Source organism: Mercenaria mercenaria, chromosome 13 (genome assembly GCF_021730395.1).
Source record: "Mercenaria mercenaria strain notata chromosome 13, MADL_Memer_1, whole genome shotgun sequence".
Lineage (NCBI taxonomy): Eukaryota > Metazoa > Mollusca > Bivalvia > Venerida > Veneridae > Mercenaria > Mercenaria mercenaria.
Window position 1 is genome coordinate 23,256,101 of NC_069373.1, and position 26,594 is coordinate 23,282,694.

Here is a 26,594-nt window from a genome sequence, read left to right on the forward strand (position 1 = left end):
CTGTCTCATGTACTAGTGATAGAAACCTTTGTGCTATCTCAGGTACTAGAAACACCTACCTCTGTGCTATCTCATATACTAGTGACACATACCTTTGTGCTATCTTATGTAACAGAATAACCTACCTTTGTGCTATTTCATATACTAGAAACACCTACCTCAGTGCTATCTTATGTACAACCGCATCATTTTCTTGAGCAAACTGCAGTAACTCCCTAAAATGATAAAATTCATTTTAGTGGTTCTGTCTTAATATGAAACACTCTCAATATGAAATTCATATGTCAATATTGAGAAATATTGATGTTTCCATTTCCATTGCAACTATGGAGACTGACAGCCAGAGGTCAAAGCTTTCCCCAGTAGATGATCAGAAACTGTTTGCAATCTCAAGATTACTGTGACACTTAACCCTAAACAATAGGAGTCATCTCCTGACCACAGACAAATAATATTTGAAATCTGCTTTAAGTATTAACTGAAAACTGTTTTCAGTTTCAAGGTCACACTGAATTTCACCTTCGACCTTTTGACTTTTTCAAACATTTGGGGTCATCGGTTGACCAAAGGTAATAATTCTCTAAAGTTAAAAAGCATTAGTCACAAGAGCTCTTTAAATGTTAAACACAAATTGTTTTCATTCTCAAGGTCAATGTGTCCCTGACCTTTGGCCTGCTGACCCTCAAAACAACATGGGACCTTAGGCAATCTGACAAATGCAGGCCGAAGTGTTCTTTACTTAATTAGCAGAAAACATGTCCAGTCTTGAGGTCACTGTGACCTTGACCTTTGGCCTACTGAACCTTAAAACAATAGGGGTCATCTACTGACCAAAGACAAAAAATTTATGAAGTTTGACAAATGTAGGCCAAAAAATTCACAACTTACTGAGCTGAAACAATTTTCAGTCTAAAGCTTACTCTGACCTTGACCTTTCACCAATTGACCCCCAAAATAATAGGGGTCATCTACTGACCAGTCATCTGCTGAACAAAGGCTATCATCCGATCATGACTATAGGTCAATGCAGTCTTTATTTATTGAACAGAAACCTCTTTCAGTCTCAAGTTCATTGTGACCTTTACCTTTGACCTATTAATCCCCAAAATAATACTGACCACAGACAATCATCCTATGAAGTTCGATAACTGTAGGGCAAAGTGGTCTTTACTTATAGAGCAGACACTGTTTACAGTCTCAAGGTCACTGTGTCCTTGACATCTGACCTACTGACACCTGAAACAATAGCGGTCATCTATTGAACAAAGGCAATGATTCTATGAAGTTTGACTATTGTAAGACCAAGAGTTACTGATCAGAAACTGAATAAGACTACAGACAAAACAAAACAATACACTCACTCTTCTTCAAATGGGCTTAAATTAAGAAAATCATCAGATTTCCTGTCAAAGTCTGATAAACTTTAATTTTGAAATGTATTGTTTTTCCTTTTCATTTAGATTAATCATTACTACATCACAGTAACTAGGATTAAATTTTGTTGTAGCTTTTTAATCTACAGCACGAAACATGATCTTAACATAGGTAAATGTCTCAAATAAATGCAAAATTTCTGAAGCCAGTGAGTACATCAACATGTAAAACCTCAATGAACTCCGTGACATTGTAATGTGCTCTCATTCTTGCTCAGTCAACTTCCAAATATGGATATACATTTATCAACAAGGAGCAGCCTCATAGTAACAGATGGGTCACTTTGAATAAAAAATACCAATGTTGTAAATGGATGGAACGATGATACACAGCAACAGCTAGGTCAAAAAGTCGTTCACTACCTTTGGTCACTACACTACCTTCTTTTGCATTTTACAAAGAACTTTGAAAATATTCTCTAACCATTTTTTAGGGTGGCTTATATTTTAGAATGCAACCAGGAATTGACTCTGGTGAAATCTTTTGTGCTTATAACTGCTTTATTAACAGATGGAGGTAAAGAGTAACAAGGACAGACAAACTATTAATACATTTTCAGAATGTTTGTTTAATTATAGAATGTTTTTCCACCGAAAAGTTAATTGGAATTTTCAGTAGAATCAAAGGGAAGATATTTCTCATGTTTCCTGTATTTCACGACATACTTAAATTGAACAGGTGTCTTGACAGTAGAAAATAACTTAACTTAGCCAAGCAGAATATACACAATATTTTGTCTTCTGTTTGAAAACTGACATGTGACCAACCAATTAATGGCTGATAGAAGCAAATCTTGGAGAGTGATCAGGCTGTTACTCTTCTCACTGATGCTGTCTTGCTGAGAAATTCTGGAACTTACAAAAACATCTGAAAACATATGATGATAACAGATCCAATACTACTTCTTCCAAAATTGTATGTTCCTACCAAAACCCTTCAATGTTTTTAGAATAAAGTGAAGTGAAGAACACTGTTACTGAGTATAGTCACAATATCTACTCACCTGACATCAGTGAGATCCTGCCTAACTGGGATATAATGAACCCAAGGTTTCATTGCTGAATAAAAAAATTCCATCCAATCCTCCCCAACATGGAACACAACAGAGTCACACAGAAACAGATGCTTGAAGCGAAAACTTGCTGCTACTCCACGGAAATTGAATAAATATCTGAAATATTCAACAAGAGCATATACATCACAAAGCACTGATAAGTTAAATATCAGTATATTTTGACATCGAACATGTACTCCAAACATATATTCTGGCATTTCCACCACACAAACGAAGGTGATGTATAAAAAGGGGCATATGATGGTTACTATCAAGATGTATGAAGTTATTGCGAAGATAATAGAGAGTTTGATTTTGTAGACATACATCATAGAAAACCCATAATACACTGAACAGAGTGGTTGACTTAGTAAATAAACATTATAGGAAATCTGTATACAAGTTTAAAAAGGGCAAAATCTGAAATATTGCTGTAGTGCCTTTGTTACGGAACTTAGGTCATATGATGTTGGTGATGATGTGCAGCTTAAGTTTGAATCAAATACATTGAGTGATTTCAGAGAGAAAGTACAGAAGTGAACAAAAGGGTGAATAGAATAGCTCTCCATATACTTCAAGCAAAGCTATTTCTCTCCAAACACTTCGTAAAGTCAAGCTAAAATTTACTATTTCAAATGTTATAATAACAAAGAAAAACTAACTTGTGATCACAATGGTCTTCTAATCTCACTTCTTTTGCTGGATCTGCTCCCAATGTATCCTGAAATAAATATGCATTTTGAGATAATTGTGACAGAAATCCGTATCCCCTTTTTGCATATTTTTGACAACCAAGGACCATAACTCTGGTCTGACTGAAAAAAATCCCAAACAAAACCCTAGGTGCAAAATTTCACATGCTGAATAACATTCCTATCATGTTCCATGACCGTAGGTCAAATATATGCTAAGATCTTGCAACACAAAACTTTTATGCCCTTCCATGTATATTTTGACAAAGTAAAGGGCCATAATTCTGGTCTAGCTGAGTGAATCTCTTATACAATCCAAGGTGCACAACTTAACATGCTGAATAATATTCATAATCCTAGGTAAAATACTTTCTGAGATACATGTGACACAAACTTTATGGCCATTATATGCATATTTTTTACTAAGTCAAGGACCATAACTCTGATCTGTCTGTAAAAAATCCCAAGTTATACACCAGTTGTACTAATTTGCATGCTCAATAACAATCCTGTGAGATTTGATGACTCTAAGTCAAATACTTTTTGAGATATGTTCAATACAAATTCTGACCAATGGACAGATGGTCGGACTGATGGATGGACAAAGGCAAATGTACAAGTAATTTAGGGGGCACAAACTTTTATCATTATTCAGCACAGAGTTATGGTGTCTGACTCTCAATTCGTCTTACATTCAATTCCTATCAGTGGATTTTAAGTCCGTCTTTTAAATACAAGAGGCCATGACACCCCCAGATAGCTCAGCTGAGTTACATAACTTGCTTGCACAGTTTTGGTAGATGGGCACGCCAGGAAAATATCTGTAAAATTATTTTGAAATAGGGCCAGTGTTTTCTGGTAAGAAGTTTCCACTAAATAAATACTAGCCAATGTGTGCATGTATGTGTGGTAGTTTGGGCTGAGGCAATGATCACATAGGATACTCAGAGTCAATTATAAAAAAAAATAGTACTGGGTCGGGGAGACGATTAATGTGGGCGGGACCTTGAAGGAAGTTAGTAAGAGGGTCATTCAAGGAACTTTTGTCTGAAATTATTTTGAATTTAGGTCAGCAGCTTCAGAGGAGAAGATTTTTCATACAAATAAATAGGGAAAATTTGCTGCATCCCTAAGCAGTCATGTTTTTCAACAAATGAACATGTCATAAAAGGATTTGGCACTGGGCCACCCAAGGAGCAATGCTGTCAAATTATTTTGAAATCAAATTAGCCGTTTAAGAGGAGAAGAGCCCTCCCCCTGGTGACCATGTTTGTTAATGGGACAGAATAATTTGAAGATATTCTATAAACAGTTACCCAGGAATTATTTCTGTAAAATTATTTTGAAATGGAGCCAGCTGTTTAAGATGAAAATTTTTCAATGGTTTCCCATCAATCATACAGGGAAAACTAGCCCTGCCCCCTGACGGCCATATTTTTAAAGAAAAAAAAAATATTTGAAGGAATTTGGTAGAGGGTCACTTGATGCACATTGCTGTGAAATTATTTTGGAATCATGCCAACAGTTGCAATGAAGAAGACTTTCAATTTTCCACTTAACCGTATGGGGAAAACTAACTCTAGTGGACCTCTAGTGGCCATGTTTTTTAACAAACAGAATGGTCTGAAGAAATTTGCTAGCGGGTCACTTATGGAACATTTCTGTGAAATTATCCTTGCAATTTCTGAGAAGTTTTTCTTTTTTGGCTGCCATGGCAACCAGAATTTGTCAGAGATGAACTAGATTTGAAGGAATCTGAAAGGGGACCACCCAAGGAAGGTTCTGGTGAAGTTTAGTTGAAACAGTCTTGGGGTTAAGGATTATATGTTATTTAAAGACATTGTGGACAACTGAAAATGCATCTAATGATCCTAAAATATTACAATGCATACTTTGTACCAAGGTGAGCTAAAAATGTTGACACAGGGAATGGATGGACGTTTGGACCATCTACCTATACTCATTGCTTACCCTGAACAAAGTTCAGATGAGCTAAAAATGTATAAATACTGCGAGACAAATGAAAATACTGTTCTTCTTTGTTTAATGGGGTAAGCAGCTACATGAATATATTTTAGTATGTAAAACAGTATAATACTGATTAACATTGTAAAATACTGTCAGCAGTACTTCCAGGATAATTGCAGAAAATTGTTCACAGGAGTCCATCATTGTCCATGGAATTACTCAGTAAATTGTTAATGGACATCCATGGACAGAACTATGGACATCCATGGAATTATTTCCAGTTTTCCTCAATTTTCCGTACCTATCTTTGTAAAATCTGCCCATATATTCAATGGAATTACACAGACATTCCATGAAAAGCTCTGGAATGTTCTCATTCAAGAGGGAGAATAAAATATGAGGTAAATGACTATCAAATGCATTTCTGAACAAAAAACACTGCTATGTTAGACATTCTTTTAAACATTGACAAACACATTAAGTAAAAATGTAAAAAAGTCATACAGCTTTAGATTTCCAAGCCTGATTTTTGGTGTATTGGGCATCTACAAGATCCGGCTCATTTCGTGACAGTAAAACTAGTGGATCTCTCTCGTCACTTGTTCTGGAACCTCTGAAGTATCCCTTGTTCAGCTTCTTTTCCCATGGCCATTTTTTAGCTGCCCTTAAAAGTATAAAACCTAAATTGTTTGATGGTGTTATTTTAAATAGGTTTAAGTTTCCATTTCTATAGAGGAGTAAGTTTACAATGACTGCTACAGTAGAAACCGGAGTATCATGCACATATTCATGACCCAGGAACAATCCCCACATCATCAGTACATATTACACAGATTTAAATGATTTTCAAACTTCAAAACAAGTTTGTTTATGATTGTTTGCCATATCTGTAAACTTCAGGGAAACTACTCTTTCCTGGCTAAAAACTGAGACTGCCACTACATTTTATAACAGTTTATGTTTTTAAACAAAATTTATTTCATGCAAATTAAATAAATGCAATATTTTGAAGTAAAAACTCCTGAGGAGGAATTAGACCTTGTTCTGGCCAAGTCTGGTGAACACCCATAACGCTGTTCATAGAAAAATAATTTTTGCAGTGACGGCCCCAAAATGCCTCGCCATTAAACAAAATTAAGAGAAGTCCTACCAAAGTTGCTACAAATCAAGTCTGGTACATCAGGTTCATGAGAAGAAGTTGTTCAAAGATTTTCCTAATTTAGCTCTAGCAGAGGCTACCTTCAGTCAAGTAGAAATATACAGAAATAAAATTGAGAAATGTCTATACTAGGATACTGCAAGCCAAGATGCTGCTGACCAAGTTTGGTGCAATTCTGACCAGTAGTTTCAGAGATATCTTCTGAAGATTACCAAGCAGATTGTGAGAAGAAGTAGTCTAAAAGTTTTCCTATTTTTAGCTCTTGTGGCATCTTAAAAGGGCTGAGTGTCCCCATTTGAATAAATTAGAGAGAAGACTTTATAGTGATGCTAAAGATCAAGTCTGATGAAGATCCATCAAGCAGTTGAGATGTTCTGTAAAGGTTTTTTCTACTTTTAGCTCTAGCAGCCCCTTAAAGTGGTCAAGCAGAACCATTTGTGGTGAAGTTAAAGAGGACATTGCCAAGGTGCTACAGACCAAGTTTAGTGTAATTATGACTGGTAGTTTCAGAACAGATGATATTTATGTAATCTGTGAATGCCAGACGATGTGCACCAGACCATCCTAGTATACTAATAGCTAAACAAGAGTGCCAGAATGTCACAATATACGCCTGTCATGAAGAAGATATGCTCCGGACAAAGTTTTCTTTCTTGTATCCTTTGACCTCAAAGTGTGACCTTGACCTTAGACCTAGGGACCTGGTTCTTGCGCATGACACTCCGTCTCATGATGATGAACAATTGTGCCAACTTTCATCAAAATCCCTCCATGCATGAAGAAGATATGCTCCGGACAAAGTCATTCTTGAATTTGACCTTTGACCTCCAAGTGTGACCTTGACCTTAGACCTAGGGACCTGGTTTTTGCGCATGACACTCAGTCTCATGATGGTGAACAACTGTGCCAAGTTTCATCAAAATCCCTCCATGCATGTAGAAGATATGCTCCGGACAGTCTGTGGACGCCGCCCACCCGCCAGGGGTGTTCCCATAATACGTCCCGTTTTTCAAACTGGCGTATAAAAATGGCTGTTAACATTCAGCAGTGACAGACATGAACAGGTTTAAGTGAGCTTAAACTTTAAGAAGTTTACATTACAACTGAATTGAAACTACCATTATAACTAAAGGGGATTAATACCCCCCAGAAAGGGAATGAAAAATGTTGTGACATGACAACCTACCTTCAAGTGTGACCTTGACCTAGTGACCTGGGTTGTTCTCTCTGCCCGTCACCTTGCTGAGGTTAACAAATGTTGCTAGTTATATGGAAATCTTCCAAGTGGTTAAGAATATATAGAGCAGACATGAAGTTAAGCTATTTGACCTTTAACCTCAGTGTGACCTTGATCTTGTATGGACCTAGTGACCTTGACTGTGCCCTCTACACATGGTCTTGGTTAGGTTAACAATTGGTGTTAGTTTTATGAAAATCTTCCAAGAATTCTTAAAAATATGGAGCAAACACTAAATAAAGATATTTGACCTTCAAGTGTGACCTTGGGCTTGGACCTAGCTCTTCACATCATCTTGATGAAGTGAACAATTGATACTGGTTTTATGAAAATCTTCCCAGAGGTTAAGAACATATGAAGGGAACATCACGGACAGACAGACATGCATGATTCAAATATCGAGACCATATATTTTGTATCTGGGGTATAAAGAGAAGCAAAATCAATTACACAATGTAACTATCAATTAAATGAAATGTCAATAAATGTAAAAAAATTGTACTTGACTGCAGCATACTTTGGAATAATTTCTCTCTGTTCATCCCATCTGCCCAGGCCAGTTGGATATATGGGCCACACTGCCGGACCACCTTCCCAAAATGTCCATGCTGGATACATAATGTCCCAACTCTGCCTTGGCTATAAAATAAACATGTTAATTTATTATCCTGGTCTTAATAGGGCTATTTTCTATGGTGGCTGATTTCTGCCAATTTGTTTACTTCTTCTACTTTAATGCAGCTGTATGCTTTTAAATGGAAAAGCACAGTTGTTCTTATGTTAATTCCATCTGCTAGGATTTCTTAAATCATTCAAAGAAGTGAAAGAATTTTCTATCGGCTTAAAAATGAGAAAGTTATGAGCATTTAAATCTTTGATCAAAATAGCGACCATTTTGTTTCCATGGCAACAAAATGCAAAATGGCAGATTTATCAAATTTCTAGATATATTTTTGAATTGTGTTTACTTATTTCTGTAAAATAATTTTTCTACCTTTTCAGCTATAATGAAAGAAAGTACCATGTTTTACATCTAACACTCAAGCAACATATGAAATTAATCTATCTAAAAGGTTATTTGCTAATTAAAGAATTCAGCAGTGTGTAAATGATGTCACAAACACACTAAAATGGCTGCCTCCGTTATCAGCCATTTTCTGAAATTTCAAAGTGTTGTATCTTTCTCAATAGTGGTCCGAATTTAAAAAATTCTTTACACATTACAAAAGGCTTGAGGATGGCTTTCATATAAATTAACTTTTTGTCAGGCATTCCTTGCCCTTTAAAAACAATATTTGTGGGGTCAATAACTATGGTGACTGATTTCAGCCTTTTGTTCGAGCATGTTGGCAAGTTTGAAGAGCCTTTAAAATGTGCCAACATGCCAGAACAACAAAAAACATGCCAAGAGGACAAGTAAGGGTTTTGTCATATTGGTCTGCTAGTTTTTGTTCTGGTATGTTGGCACTCTTCAAATACAAGAACAAAATGGCTGACTTTAGCCACCATAGTTAGTGATTTTGAAAACTTTCCATTAATGAGAAGCCATTTAAATGTACTTTTACTTTTAGCTCTAGCAGTTCCTTAAAGGGCCAGAGTGACCCCATTTGAATAAATTTAGGGAAAGTTCTTATACTGATATCGCAAACAAAATTTGATGAAGATCGTTAATGCAAATCATGAGAATGCGAATCATGAGAAGAAGTTGTTTAAAGATTATTTTCTCCAGCAGCTGCTTGAAGGGGATTGTTACCTACAGCTTCCTGCATAACTCTAATCTATAATAAAGGATTGTGACTTGCAGCTTCCTTTAGAACTCAACCTTCTACTGAAGGATGTTGACTTACAGTTTCCTTTAGAACTCAACCCTCTACTAAAGGAACGAGACTTGCAGCTTCCTTTAGAACTCAACCCTCTACTGAAGGATGGTGACTTACAGCTTCCTTTAGAACTAGACCCTCTACTGAAGGATGGTGACTTACAGTTTCCTTTAGAACTCAACCCTCTACTAAAGGATCAAGACTTGCAGCTTCCTTAAGAACTCAACCCTCTACTGAAGGATGGTGACTTACAGCTTCCTTTAGAACTCAACCCTCTACTGAAGGATTGTGACATGCAGCCTCATTTAGAACTCAAACCTCTACTGAAGGATTGTGACATGCAACTTCCTTTAGAACTCAACCCTCTACTGAAGGATTGTGACATGAGCTTCCTTTAGAACTCAAACCTCTACTGAAGGATTGTGACATGCAGCTTCCATTAAAACTCAAACCTCTTAAAGATTGTTGGTAGGTTCAGATTCCTTTGTATGGATGCTAAGCAGAACTCTATCCTATATATGTATTTTGACTCACAAGTTTCCTTTGTAGTGATGCTGGGTGGAACTCAATCCTATATCCAGGGATCATCCTACAAGGCGATTTGAGCTATATCATCGCTGTTTAGTCGGCCACCAGGCGAAATACGAATCACAGAGTTTTTCTGAGTGTTGTTATCTGTTTACTTAAAGTTGTAAAACTTGATGCATATTCTAGATTAAATTACCGATAAATCCATAGTCAACCCCGCCTACTCGCCTGTCAAACTTCAGCCAGTCGTATCATTAATATCCCACAGTGTTAAGTAATAATATTGTAAGCCGCCGCCATTTTGAAAATTTTCAATCGGCGTGTAAAAAGCCGATATACTTAACGAGTGCATGATCTTATGCATCAATAGTATATTATTTACTGATTTTATTAAAACTTTCTTCAAAAAATATTTCAAATATGGCAAATTTCTGTAAGTGAATTGCCCGGGCGCTGTGGATAAAAAAAATTAGATTCTGCGGACGTCTGAACTGCCGTACAAAATTATTGTAAAAAGATCGCCAATATCTACGAGTTTATTACTATTTTCGAAAAGATTAATAAATACAGTTGAATTTCAATGGCTCGAACTCGGATCTTTCGAACACCCGGGATCGCTCGAACTTGCTGCCCGGTCCCGAATTTATTCCTTCTTTATTCTATATAGTTCTACCTCGGATCGCTCGAACTTCGAAAATTCGAACTCTCGAACTCATTTGGTGGTCCCCTCGGCTCAGTTACAGTGATAATTACACCTATTCAGTCGAACAGACAATTTGTCGCCGGAATGGCTTGTGTTTACAAAGTTTTTCACACCTCTGCCTGACATTCGCCAAGCTTCCCCTTTAACCTGCCTGTACGTAATTTTCACACGCTTATGTAATTATCCTCGGTATACGACAAACAAATTAAACAAAGTGACTTTCGCTCACTGCAATGCTTTAATGAGCTTTGATTATCACAAATAAAATTTATTAAGATAAGCAAGCAATGTCTGTCTTTATTTTTCTGCATAAAAACAGGAGATCTGATGTCAATTTTCATACTGCTTTAGCATGGCTGAACAACTTAGTAAAGGACCCTGAAACGCGGGGATAGCTAAGTCGGCTACTGGAAAGCAAAGTACAAAACGAAAATTAGATCCCAAAACTTTAGAAACAAAATATAACACCATTATCGAATGTGAAAAAGGTCTGAAATCAAAAACAGAAATCGCTAAAATGTTTGATGTTCCAAAAAACACGCTCTCTGGCTGGATAAAAAAAGTCCGAGTCAATCAAGGAGGGTTACGCTAAATTTGGTCCAAAACGACGAAATATGAGAACGGTAAATTATTTAAAATATTTTTTATTGTTTATTATTAATCTTGGATCTCTTAAAAATATTTAAATAAACTGTATACTGTACATGACTCACTGATATTGTAAATAAACTGACGTATGCTCATTAATGTTGTGTATTGATCTCATGTGTCTATTTATAGCCTATGTCTACATGTGACGTCATTTAGTACTTATGTGTACATGTCCGTGAATTAATTGTTTTAAAATTTTTGTATTTGATAGTGTTTGTACTGGACTATGATTCATGAAGGTCTGCTATTCATGTTTTTCTATCTGATGCTGTCTTCACTAATTCTTGTAATTATAATAATGTTTTATGTGTTTTTTTTTTTCGTTTGAAAATAAATAATAAAAAATATTTCAGCGTTCGTTTTTTATTTATCATCGTATCATAAACATATTTAGGTTAAATATGACAATATATTACGATGTAAGGTTTGTTACACATCATGCTCTCGAATTCCCAAATTCAAAATGGCCACCATTTGGATGGCTCGAACAACGGAAAACTCGAACTAATTTCCACGGGACCCTTGAGTTCGAGCCATCGATGTATATCAATTAAATGTATAAATCTGAACAATCTGATGCAAGAATCAGGCATTATTAAAGCACGATAATCGAAACATGAATGAAAATTTTCATGGCATTTCGATCAGGCACCTGATAAACTTAAGAGTTTCGGACGTGTAAATTTCGGATAAAAATTTTAAGGCGACTTTTTCATAGCTAAGTTAATACGTTATTTATAAATTCATGAAAATAAAAATGCAATAATCAATTTCCTTAAATAATTACTGTTTATAAGTTATGGCAAGACCCACAGAAAATGGAAAATATATCATTATAGGCTGAAAACTGAATACTATGCCGATTCCTCAATTTCTCCCTAAATTCTGCGGAGGGAGAAGTCACTCCCTCCCTAAAATTTTGACCTAGGATGATCCCTGATATCAAAGAATTGTGACTCAAAGTTTCCTTTGTAGTGTTGCTGGGCGGAACTCAATCCTATATCAAAGAATTGTGACTCAAAGTTTCCTTTGTAGTGACACTGAGTGGAACTCAATCCTATAGTAAAGAATTGTGACTCCAGTTTCCTTTGTACAGATGCTGAGCAGAACTCAATCCTATAGTAATGAACTGTGACTCCAGTTTCCTTTGTAGTGATGCTGAGCAGAGCTCAATTCTATAGTAATGAATTGTGACTCAAGTTTCCTTTGTACAGATGCTGAGCAGAACTCAATCCTATAGTAATGAATTGTGACTCAAAGTTTCCTTTGTAGTGATTCTGAGCAGAAGTCAATCCTATAGTAATGAATTGTGACTCCAGTTTCCATTGTAGTGATGCTGAGCAGAACTCAATCCTATAGTAATGAATTGTGACTAAAGTTTCCTTTGTACGGATGCTGAGCAGAACTCAATCCTACAGTAATGAATTGTGACTCAAAGTTTCCTTTGTAGTGATGCTGAGTGGAACTCAATCCTTTAGTAATGAATTGTGACTCCAGTTTCCTTTGTACGGATGCTGAGCAGAACTCAATCCTACAGTAATGAATTGTGACTCAAAGTTTCCTTTGTAGTGATGCTGAGTGGAACTCAATCCTTTAGTAATGAATTGTGACTCCAGTTTCCTTTGTACGGATGCTGAGCAGAACTCAATCCTATAGTAATGAACTGTAACTCAAAGTTTCCTTTGTAGTGATGCTGAGCAGAACTCAATTCTATAATAATGAATTGTGACTCCAGTTTCCATTGTAGTGATGTCGAGCAGAACTCAATCCTACAGTAATGAATTGTGACTCCAGTTTCCTTTGTACGGATGCTGAACAGAACTCAATCCTATAGTAATGAATTGTGACTCAAAGTTTCCTTTGTAGTGATGCTGAGTGGAACTCAATCCTATATTAATGAATTGTGACTTTAGTTTCCTTTGTACAGATGCTGAGCAGAACTCAATCCTATAGGAATGAATTGTGACTCAAATTTTCCTTTGTAGTGATGCTGAGCAGAACTCAGTCCTACAGTAATGAATTGTGACTCCAGTTTCCTTTGTAGTGATGCTGAGCAGAACTCAATCCTATAGTAATGAACTGTGACTCCAGTTTCCTTTGCACGGATGCTGATCAGAACTCAATCCTATAGTAATGAATTGTGACTCAAATTTTTCTTTGTAGTGATTCTGAGTGGAACTCAATCCTATAGTAATGAATTGTGACTCCAGTTTCCTTTGCACGGATGCTGAGCAGAACTCAATCCTATAGTAATGAATTGTGACTCAAATTTTCCTTTGTACGGATGCTGAGCAGAACTCAGTCCTATAGGAATGAATTGCGACTCAAAGTTTCCTTTGTAGTGATTCTGAGTGGAACTCAATCCTATAGTAATGAATTGTGACTCCAGTTTCCTTTGTACGGATGCTGAGCAGAACTCAATCCTATAGAAATGAATTGTGACTCAAAGTTTCCTTTGTAAGGATACTAAAGGTTTTTGTTAGATAAAACTTACCACTTTGCTGAATGAGAAAACTGGTAAAGGAGCTTGGTATCTTGATGACTGTGGCCAGTCACGTGTGTTTAATATGAATTCCATATCTGGCAGCTTTTTAATGATCTCAAGTATAAAATGCTCAACTCCACTACACCTACAAAAATTTTATTGACATATTAGTTAAAACTAATATCTATTAAAATTGTACTCTGAATTAACTAACACAGTACCTTGAGGACCCTGCCAAATCAAAATATTATTACATGTGTAAGTGTTGTCTAAGTGCTTATTTAAGTCAAGGCATTCTCGAATAACTTGGTGGAAACTGTTTTCACTATCAAGGTCACTGTGACCTTGACTTCCTTTGACCAACTGACACCAAAAACAACAGGGGTCATCTTCTTACCACAATCAGTTATTCTATGAAGTTTAACCACTGTAGACAACAGTATTCTCTAGTTATTGATTGGAATTCAAAGTGTCTAATGTCCAACAACATACCAACATGAGGGAAACAATATATATCCTCTTGCTTGAAGTGGGGCAGACATACTGATAACTAAAGCTGTCACAGGAGTGATGAATTATACCCCCACAATACGGCCTTGTCACAGATGTAAGCCAATGTCGAAGTCGAACCTCAAAATCAATAAGGGTCATCTGCTGGTCATGATCAACCTCCCTATTAAGTTTTGTGATCGTTCTCAAGTTATCGCACGGAAATGGTTTAACTGTTCCAAGTCACTGTGACCTTGACCTTTGACCTACTGACCTCTGAATCAATTGGGGTCATGACCAACCTCTCTATCAACTTTCATGATCCTGGGCCAAAGCTTTATCAAGTTATCATCTGGAAACTGTTTAACTGTTCCAGGTCATTGTGACCTTGACCTTTGACCTACTGACCTCAAAGTCGAATTAAAATTGTATTTTATGGTGTTACACCTGTGTACCAAAATTTATGATACTAGGCCCAAGCGTTCACAATTTATCATTGTGAAACCATTTCACTGTTCCAGGTCATTGTGACCTTGACCATTGACCTACTGAACTCAAAGTCAAACATGACCTGTATTTCATGATGTTACACCTGTGTACCAAAAATTATTTAAATCTGTCAAGCCTTTCATGAGTTACCATCCGGAAACCATGAAAACCAAAGGACCAACAAGTTCACTCCTATATACCCCCTCAAACTTCGTTTTTGGGGTATAATAAATGTATTGCTCAAGGGACTTTATAACCTACTTGCCTAACAGATAGGAGGAAGGAACTAAAGATCACATGCACAGCATTATAACATATATTTCGGCTTAATCAAAACAAAATCAAACCAGTGTAAAACAGTTACCATTCAAGCTCACAAGGCCCTTAGTAGCCTGTTGCAGGTAAATAAGTGTGATTTTTTCAGGCTCAAGAATGCTGTGACCTTCACCTTTTACCTAATGATCCCAACGCAAAATGGTCTTTTACTGATCACAGACAATCATGCTACGAAAATAAAATCTAAAGGAGATTCTTCGGATGCACAGAATAAAACCAACCAAAATAATAGCAACATCCCTCAAGCAACAGCTTCAGCAGAATTATATTATAAACAAGAGGGCCATGATGGCCCTATATCGCCTACCTGTTATCATTGCACTTGAGGACAAGAAGGTCCTCAGAAAAAATATCTAAGTCCAAAGGACAGTTACAACAAAGGGAAGAAATTTAACCAAAAAGAAAAAAAAATTCTAACAAGGTACAGATATGTCAAAATACACCTAAAAATTGGAGGTACCATCCATGTTGTACCACAGCAAAGTGGTCTCGGGTTTTTCCCTACGGCCAATAATAAACAAGAGGACCATGATGGTCCTGAATCGCTCACCTCTTCCCACATGACCAAGTTTTGAGTATGACGTCGTTTTTTCTATTATTTGACATAGTGACCTAGTTTTTGAGCTCATGTGACCCAGTTTTGAACCTGACCTAGATATTATCAAGATAAAAACTCTGGCCAATTTTCAAGAAGATCCATTGAAAAATATGGTCTCTAGAGAGGTCACAAGATTTTTCGAATATTTGACCTATTGACCTAGTTTTCGAAGGTACGTGACCCTGTTTTGAATTTTACCTAGATATCATCAAGGTGAACAATCTCACTAATTTTCATGAAGATCTCATGAAAAATATGGCCTCTAGAGAGGTCACAAGGTTTTTCTATTTTTATACCTACTGGCCTAGTTTTAGACCGCATGTGACCCAGTTTTCGAAATTGACCTAGATATCATCAGGTGAACATTCAGATCAACTTTCATGAAGATCCACTGAAAAATATGGCCTCTAGAGAGGTCAAAAGATTTTAATAATTTTAGACCTACTGACCTAGTTTTTGACCGCAGTTGACCCAGTTTCAAACTTGACCTAGATATCATCAAGATGAACATTCAGACCAACTTTCATACAGATCCCATGAAAAGTATGGCCTCTAGAGAGGTCACAAGGTTTTTTTATTATTTGACCTACTGACCTAGTTGTTTAAGGTACGTGACCCAGTTTCAAACTTGACCTAGATATTATCAAGGTGAACATTCTGACCAATTTTTATGGAGATCCATTCACAATTATGGCCTCTAGAGAGGTCACAAGGTTTTTCTATTTTTAGATCTACTGACCTAGTTTTTGACCGCACTTGACCCAGTTTCGAACTTGACCTAGATATCATCAAGATGAACATTCAGACCAACTTTCATACCGATCCCATGAAAACTATGGCCTTAGAGAGGTCACAAGGTTTTTCTATCATTTGACCTACTGACCTAGTTTTTGATGGCATGTGACCCATTTTCGAACTTGACCTAGATATCATCAAGATGAACATTCAGACCAACTTTCATACAGATCCCATGAAAAATATGGCCTCTAGAGAGGTCACAAGGTTTTTCTATTATTTGACCTACTGACCTAGTTTTTGATGGCACGTGACCCACTTTCAAACTTGACCTAGATATCATCAAGGTGAACATTCTGACCAATTTTCATGAAGATCTCATGAAATATATGGCCTCTAGAGAGGTCACAAGGTTTTTCTATTTTTAGACCTACTGACCTAGTTTTTGACTGCATGTGACCCAGTTTCGAACTTGACCTAGATATCATCAAGATGAACATTCTGACCAATTTTCATACAGATCCCATGAAAAATGTGGCCTTTAGAGAGGTCACAAGGTTTTTCTATTATTTGACCTACTGACCTAGTTTTTGATGGTACTTGACCCAGTTTCGAACTTGACCTAGATATCATCAAGATGAAATTTCTGACCAATTTTCATGAAGATCTTGTGAAATATATGGCCTCTAGAGAGGTCACAAGGTTTTTCTATTTTTAGACCTACTGACCTAGTTTTTGACGGCACGTGACCCAGTTTCAAACTTGACCTAGATATCATCAAGGTGAACATTCTGACCAATTTTCATGAAGATCTTGTGAAATATATGGCCTCTAGAGAGGTCACAAGGTTTTTCTATTTTTAGACCTACTGACCTAGTTTTTGAAGGCACGTGACCCAGTTTCGAACTTGACCTAGATATCATCAAGATTAACATTCTGACCAATTTTCATAAAGATCCCATGAAAAATGTGACCTCTAGAGTGGTCACAAGCAAAAGTTTACGGACGGACGGACGCACGCACGCACGGATGGACGACGGACACCGCACAATCACAAAAGCTCACCTTGTCACTTTGTGACAGGTGAGCTAAAAATACATGACGAGACTCCATGATCCCAAAGAGAGAGGACTTTATAATGACGCTACAGACCAAGCTTGATGAAGATCCATTCAATGGTACCTGAGAAAAAGATGATACACTAATCCAATTCTATAATACTGGCTGGCAACATACTGATATGCACTATGTTATACATTAATCATAACTTATGTACTGGCTGGCAACATACTGATATGCAATACGTGATACATTAATTCAATTCTTTATATTGGCTGGCAACATACTGATATGCAATATGTGATATATTAATCCAACTCTATTTTTTTATTTATTTTGTTGGATTTAACGTCGCACCGGCACATGATAGGTCATATGGCGACTTTCCAGCTTTAATGGTGGAGGAAGACCCCAGGTGCCCCTCCGTGCATTATTTCATCACGACCAGGCACCTGGGTAGAACCACCGACCTTCCGTAAGCCAGCTGGATGGCTTCCTCACATGAAGAATTCAATGCCCCGAGTGAGGCTCGAACCCACATCGATGAGGGGCAAGTGATTTGAAGTCAGCGACCTTAACCACTCCGCCACGGAGGCCCCCAATCCAACTCTATATACTAGCTGGAAACATACTGATATGCAATAGGGATACACTAATCCAACCCTATATACGGGGCTGGCAACATACTGATATGCAATATGTGATACATTTATCCAACTCTATATACCTGGCTGGTAACATACTGATATGCAATATGTGATACATTTATCCAAATCTATACACTTGGCTGGTAACAAACTGATAAGAAATATGTGATAGATTAATCCAACCCCATCTACCTAGCTGGCAACATACTGATAAGCAATAGGGATACACTAATCCAACCCTATTTACCTGGCTGGCAACATACTGATATATAATACGTGATATATTAATCCAACCCAATATACTTGACTAGCAACATACTGATATGTAATACATGATATATCAATCCAACTCTATATATCTGGCTGGCAACATACTGATATGCAGTATGTGATATGTTTATCCAACTCACTATACCTGACTGGCAACATACTGATATGCAATATGTGATACATTTATCCAACTCGATATACCTGGCTGGCAACATACTGATATTCACTATGTGATACATTTATCCAACTCTATATACTTGGCTGCCAACATACTGATATGCAACAGGGCTACATTAATCCAAACCCTATATACCTGACTGGCAACATACTGATATGCAATATGTGATACATTTATCCAACTGGATATACCTGGCTGGCAACATACTGATATTCAATATGTGATACATTTATCCAACTCTTTATACTTGGCTGTGAACATACTGATATGCAATATGTGATACATTTATCCAACTCGATATACCTGGCTGGCAACATATTGATATGCAATATGTGATACATTTATCCAACTCTATATACTTGGCTGCGAACATACTGATATGCAACAGGGCTACATTAATCCAACTCTATATACCTGGCTGCCAACATACTGATATTCAATATGTGATATATTTATCCAACTCACTATACCTGGCTGGCAACATACTGATATGCAATATGTGATACATTTATCCAACTCGATATACCTGGCTGGCAACATATTGATATGCAATATGGGATACATTTATCCAACTCTATATACTTGGCTGCGAACATACTGATATGCAACAGGGCTACATTAATCCAACCCTATATACCTGGCTGCCAACATACTGATATGTAATACATGATATATTAATCAAACCCTATATACTTGGCTGGCAAGATACTGATATGCAATATGTGATACATTTATCAAACTCGATATACCTGGCTGGCAACATACTGATATTCACTATGTGATAACATTTATCCAACTCTATATACTTGGCTGCCAACATACTGATATGCAACAGGGCTACATTAATCCAAACCCTATATACCTGACTGGCAACATACTGATATGCAATATGTGATACATTTATCCAACTGGATATACCTGGCTGGCAACATACTGATATTCAATATGTGATACATTTATCCAACTCTTTATACTTGGCTGTGAACATACTGATATGCAATATGTGATACATTTATCCAACTCGATATACCTGGCTGGCAACATATTGATATGCAATATGTGATACATTTATCCAACTCTATATACTTGGCTGCGAACATACTGATATGCAACAGGGCTACATTAATCCAACTCTATATACCTGGCTGCCAACATACTGGTATGCAGTATGTGATATATTTATCCAACTCACTATACCTGGCTGGCAATATACTGATATGCAATATGTGATACATTTATCCAACTCGATATACCTGGCTGGCAACATATTGATATGCAATATGTGATACATTTATCCAACTCTATATACTTGGCTGCGAACATACTGATATGCAACAGGGCTACATTAATCCAACCCTATATACCTGGCTGCCAACATACTGATATGTAATACATGATATATTAATCAAACCCTATATACTTGGCTGGCAAGATACTGATAGGTAAAAACGTGATATATTAATCCAACCCTATATACTTGGCTGGCAACATACTGATATGCAATATGTGATACATTTATCCAGCTCTATATACTTGGCAGGCAACATAATGATATGCAATATGTGACATATTAATCCAACCCTATATACTTGGGTGGCAACATACTGATATGCAATACATGATACATTAATCCAACCCTATATACCCGGCTGGCCACATAATGATATGCAATATGTGGTACATTAATCCTACTCTATATATTTGGCTGGCAATGTACTGATATGCAATATATGATACATTAATCCAACCCTATATACCTGGCTGGCAACAGACTGATATGCAATATGTGATACATTTATTCAACTTTATTTACCTGGCTGGCAACATACTGATATGCAACAGGGGTACACTAATCCAACCCTATGTACCTGGCTGGCAACAGAATGATATGCAATATGTGGTACATTATCCAACTCTATATACTTGGCCGGCAACGTAGTGATATGCAATATGTGATACATTAATCCAACCCTATATACCTGGCTGGCAACATACTGATATGCAATATGTGATACATTTATCTAACTCTATATACTTGGCTGGAAACATACTGATATGCAACAGGGGTACACTAATCCAACCCTATTTACCTGACTTGCAACATACTGATATGTAATACGTGATACATTAATCCAACCCTATACACTTGGCTGGCAACATACTGATATGCAATACATGATACATTAATCCAATTCTATATACTTGGCTGGCAACATACTGATATGCAATACATGATACACAAGAGCTGTCAGTAATGGTGATAAATGCCCCCGCAGCGCCTTGACCTTTGACCTGGTGACCCCAAAGTCAGTAAGGGCCGTGTACTCAATAAGTACTATCAGCATGTGAAGTTTGAAGGTCCTGGGTGCAGTGGTTCGTGAGTAAAGTGCCTTCACGCAGAAGGTTAACGTTGTGACGAACTAACGAACGGACGGACAGTTGAAAACTAATATGCCTCCCTTCGGGGGCATAATTAATCCAACACTATATACCTGGCTGGCAACATACTGATGCATATTTCTGATATATCAATTGAACGCCACACATCCTGCAGAAAACCTACTGATATGCAATCATGATATATATATCAATCCAGCCCAATACACCTTGCAGTGACAGAGATAAATGAATCTTTTTATGTAATGAAGTAAAATATCCCTAGATATTGCTTTTTCATTTTGAGAAATAAGGTTAAACATTTTATTTGATGAGAAAAGAAACAAACAAACAAGTACACAAGAGCCCCAAATGGACCTAAATCGCTCACCTGAAGATGACCATCTGACCTTGCATCTAACCAAGTTTGGTGAACATAGATCCATTGAACAAAGTTGGGAGAGGACTTTACAATAATACTACAGACCAACTTTGATGAAGATCCATCAAGGAGGTCATGAGAGGTTTTTCTAGCTCTAATGACCCTTAAAAGGGGCAAAGTACCCACATTTTGGGAGAGGACCTTACAATGACATAATATGTTGTTTAAAGTTTTTTTTCCCCTAAAAGGGATAAACTACCACATTTCAACATATTTGGAAGAGGACCTTACAATGAGGCTACAAGCCTAGTGTGATGGAGATTCATTAAGCTGTACATGAGAAGTCATTTAAAGATATTTATTTTTCTACTTTAAGCTCTAGTGGCCACTAAATGGGGCCAAATAACCCCATTTGAATGAATTTGGTAGAGGACCTGATAATGATGCTCCAGACTAAGTTTGTGAAGATTCATCAAGCTGTTCATGAGAATTAGTTGTTTCAAGGTATTTCTATGTCTAGCCCTAGCAGCCCCAAAAAGGGGCCAAGTGACCCCAACTGTAAACAAGAGGGACACTGACCCTAAAGCGCTCACCTTTGTACAAGGCTTCAAGTGTGTTTGTGTAATGTAATGGTACAAGTACAAAGTTAGGTTTCTTCTATGTTAGCCTATATTATATACATGTCACACACATTTTTGAACCTAGGGCAATAATTGGAATAATTATGGTAGACAGTAAACCTCTGATATCACATGCCAAATATCAAGGCTCTAGCTATTTTGGATTCAAAGAAGATTTTCAAAGTTTCATGTATATAAGCCTATAGTAAGTACATGTTACACACAGGGGGTGGCCATTTTTGACCTTAGGGCAACAATTTGGACAATTATGGCAGTGAGATCCTTATAAATCATGCCAAATATCAAAGCTCTAGCTATAACGGCTTCGGAGAAGAAAATTTTTAAAGTCTGATAGCTTAAAACCTATTTTTAACCAAAGTGACCCATATATTCAAGGAACCGATACCATCTGAGCAATTTTGAAAGAGGGCTACCCAGAGATCACTTGTGTAAAGTTTCATCAAATCTGTTCAGTGGTTTTGGAGAAGATGTCGTTTAAAGAAATTGTTGATGAAAAGTGACCAAGCCCTTTGGCGGACATGTTTTTTGAAGAATCAGAAAAATTTGTAGAAGGTCACACAAGAACAATTTGTATGAAATTATTTTAAAATCAGGCTAGCAGTTTCATACAAGATTTCCTAAAATTTTACTATATATCCCCCTAACCTCTCCCCCTCTCCCCCCACCCCCATATTTGTTGATGAATCAGAATAATTTCAACAATCTTTGAAGAGTGTCACACAAGGACCATTTGTGTAAAATTGTTTTAAAATCGTGGTAGCATTTTCATACAAGAAGTTTCCAATACACACATATAGGGTGACACAAGGACCATTTGTGTAAAATTATTTTAAAATAGGGCCAGCAGTTTCACACATATTTTTTTTTAATTTCCACTATATACATACAGGGAAAAGTGACCACACCCCCTGGCGGCCATGTTTTTTTGACGAACTGGTATAATTTGAACAATCTTGGTTGAGGGTGACACAAGGACCATTTGTGTGAAAATTATTTCAAAATCAGACCAGAGATTTAGGAGTTGTTGTTTGAAGATTTGTCTATAATTATTAGCTCTGGTGGCCACTATGTGCAACCAAGCAGCATTGTTTGATCAACTATGGTAGAGGACCACCCAAGGAACATCAAGGCCAAGTTTCATCAAAATTCATTCAGTGCTTTTGGGGGAGATGCCGTTTAAACACAATTGTTGATGATGGACAGACCACCAGATGGACGCATGACTGGCACAGCATGATTACAATAGCTCACCATATATTTGAATAGAACTGGGAGAGAATACAATAGCTCAGGAGAAAATCTTGTGTCATTTTTTAATTAGCGCCAATTTTCTTATTGACTGTCACATGGTTTGATTCATTTTTACAATTTAGGTGTCATAAATACTAGACAACACGGAAATTAATTGGCGCATCATCACTAACAAATATGCAAAATTGAGTATTCAAATCATGTAATGTATCACACATATATACATGTTAAAACAAAATGATAATTTTCAATATCTAAAAAAATTCAAAATATTAAAATCCAAGAATTTACGTCCCCATGAAATAGCATTCATTGTTTGCCAAAACTACAAAATTTTGTGCCTAAGAAATTAAACAATTTCACAGTATATAAATCCACCCCTATATACCTGGCAGGAAACATACAGGCATCCTCCCTGTATAGTTTGTGGTTGATGATCTGATAATGGGTACCACGTGGCTTTGCCGACTCCAAGTTCTCTTTTGAGATTCCATCTTTCCACACCTCTAAATCTTTTTCTATAACACTGTAAGCAAAAGCATAGATTGGGAATATTCAGCTGGTCACCTTACTTCATTAATAAACTTAAGAATGTTCTTTAAATATCAATAGATATATTCAGCATTACTGATGTTCATACTGCATTACCGATGTTCATAATGAATAACTGATGTCCATACTACATTACTGGTGTTCATACTGCATTACTGGTGTTCATACTGCATTACAGACATTCATACTACATTACTGATGTTCATACTGCATTACTGGTGTTCATACTGAATAATTGGTGTTCATACTCCATTACTGGTGTTCATACTGAATTACTGGTGTCCATACTGCATTACTGGTGTTTATACTACATCACTGGTGTTCATACTGAATTACTGATGTTCATACTGCATTACTGGTGTTTATACTGAATTACTAGTGTTCGTACTTGATTTCTGGTGTTCATACTGCATTACTGGTGTTTATACTGAATTACTAGTGTTCGTACTTGATTTCTGGTGTTCATACTGAATTACTGGTGTTCATACCGCATTACTGATGTTCATACTGCATTACTGGTGTTTATACTGAATTAGTAGTGTTCATTCTTGATTTCTGGTGTTCATACTGAATTACTGGTGTTTGTACTGAATTACGGGTGTTCATACTGCATTACACATGTTCATACTGCATTACTGGCATTTATACTACATCACTGGTGTTCATACTGCATTACTGGTGTTTATACTGGTGTTTAAACTGAATTAATGGTGTTCATACTGAATTTATGATGTTCATACTTAATTTCTGGTGTTCATACTGAATTACTGGTGTTTATACCACATTACCGATGTTCATACTGCATTACTGGTGTTCATATTGCATTACCAATTCTGGTTAACTATTTGATGGTGTGTCAGTTTTTCTATAACCCAAAACCAAGCGTGTTACACAGAATATTCTATTAAGATGATATCAGATTCTTATGTCTCTTACCACACAAATAACATATTGAATTCTTTTATTTCACCTGATGTAAATTATAGTCCTTTTCTTCTATAGTGAATTCTTTAACAGTCTGTTTACAATGTAGGTAACATAACCTGTAGTCACATATACACTGTGGGGAGTCACATGATCAAAATAACCTCTAAACAAAAGCAAATTTACGAATAATATTGAATAATATTCAAGCAAGTTTTGCTCTAAATCTAAAACATAGCCTACCTTATGGCAACAAAGGTGTATTCTAAAACTACATAGATTTCAATCACAATCGCCTTCTGATTATTTGGAACACTTTAAGGAAATGCGACTTCTTATTTTCGTAAGTGTTCAAAATCACCAGAAATCTATCATCATTGTAAACTACATAATTATTAAACAACTTTCATTTGCCATATTGTGTTAGGCTATTTTTAAATTTCACATTTTATAGTAGGCAATTTATTCATGTTCTTCAAAATACCACTTTGGTTTAGAGAGTATTTTGATCATGTGATACCCCACACTGTGTATTACTTGAAAGAATATATTGGGCTAACAGCTATGCTCTCATTTCAAGATTTAGAAACAAATAACTTAATAAATGTATGTAACTAATATATGTAAAACGATACGTAACAAAGTAACTTAAGAAATACAGCTTTCCTCAAAACATCGAAATTAGCCTTAGATCATCACCATTCAAAATGTTTCAAGTAACTTAAGTCTGGTGTTACTGTTACTATTCTGATTGCACTGTCTTGTCTGACACAACTAAACGTTTAATTGTAATTGGTATATGTTGTATTCTTTGTAATAATGTTACCTTAAAAAAGGGCTGTACTGTGTGTGTATATGTGCAGGTTTAGCATCTTTTTCAACAGCTTTTCAGTTGTATAAACAAAGTGTATACTTGTAGCATTGAGTGCAATGCCCAACTTTACAGTGCTGACTCAATGGAATAGCACACTGTAAACACGTGAAATGATACCCGACCCAGTCACAATATACTGATACCAGGCTGACCAGTCCTAGAACTATCCCTTGAATGCCGAGTGCCAAATAGGGACTGTAACGGATTTATGCATCCTAATATTCAGTTCTCCATACTTTTCACTACCAATTAAGAATTTCATAAGTTTAGTCATACCAATAGATCAAACAAGTAGTAAAAATATTTCTATTTATTTTTCGTTAATTTCTAGATTAATAAATGAAGCAAAATCAGCAAAATCTGATGTTACTGTTTTTTATGTACACAAGTTTTGAAAAACTGAACTATAAAAATGGTTTACTCATAGCATTCTAACTATCCCAATTAGTTCTTGAACCACTCATACCTTAATTATATTCATGTAACATTTTTAAAGAAATACTTCTTTGGCTTTATTGTAAAAAAATCCTTGAAAAAGAAAAAAAAAAACATTTTCATCATGGTGCCTTCAACCCAGAGAAATTCTGCACATTGTCAAGATAAAGTATTTTTCATGTGCATATTCAGGACTGTAATAATTTTCCTTTCTAACCATACTCACATTTTGCGGTTTAACACCATTTAGGTGCAACTATTAAATCTAACTCATTTTTTGCATTAATTAAAGACAATCATTACTAAATATTAGTTTACAGACATACTCTGTGTCAATAAGAGCTTTCACTAAAGATAATTATACCCCATTACACCTTTATCAGAGGAAAAATAGCCCAGAATGGATGGCCGTACTTTTGTCCATCCCAGAAAAAATGGCAACTTATTCCCCAGAATGGATAGCCCCACTTTTGTCCATCCCGGAAAAAATGCCATGCATACTCACATATCATGATGATCAGTCTTCATTGGAATCCATTTAAAGCAATTCTATATTTTGAAGGAAGATAGGGTTACAGGTTCCCCCCAAAGTCATCAATACTAAAATAAATTATGTCACACACATCT

At 36.4% G+C, this 26,594-nt stretch overlaps 1 protein-coding gene across 1 annotated transcript in view; it reads right to left on the reverse strand.

The window, feature by feature from the left end:
• LOC123529349 (protein O-glucosyltransferase 1-like) overlaps nt 1-26,594 on the reverse strand; it is a 67,443-nt gene that overhangs the window by 11,124 nt on the left and 29,725 nt on the right. The window contains exons 3-9 of the mRNA XM_045309661.2: nt 23,571-23,708; nt 13,741-13,876; nt 8,062-8,183; nt 5,653-5,812; nt 3,151-3,209; nt 2,438-2,605; nt 159-215 (exon numbers count right to left, since the gene is read on the reverse strand). Coding sequence (XP_045165596.2) covers nt 159-215; nt 2,438-2,605; nt 3,151-3,209; nt 5,653-5,812; nt 8,062-8,183; nt 13,741-13,876; nt 23,571-23,708 — 840 coding nt within the window. The remainder of the gene's footprint in view (nt 1-158; nt 216-2,437; nt 2,606-3,150; nt 3,210-5,652; nt 5,813-8,061; nt 8,184-13,740; nt 13,877-23,570; nt 23,709-26,594) is intronic.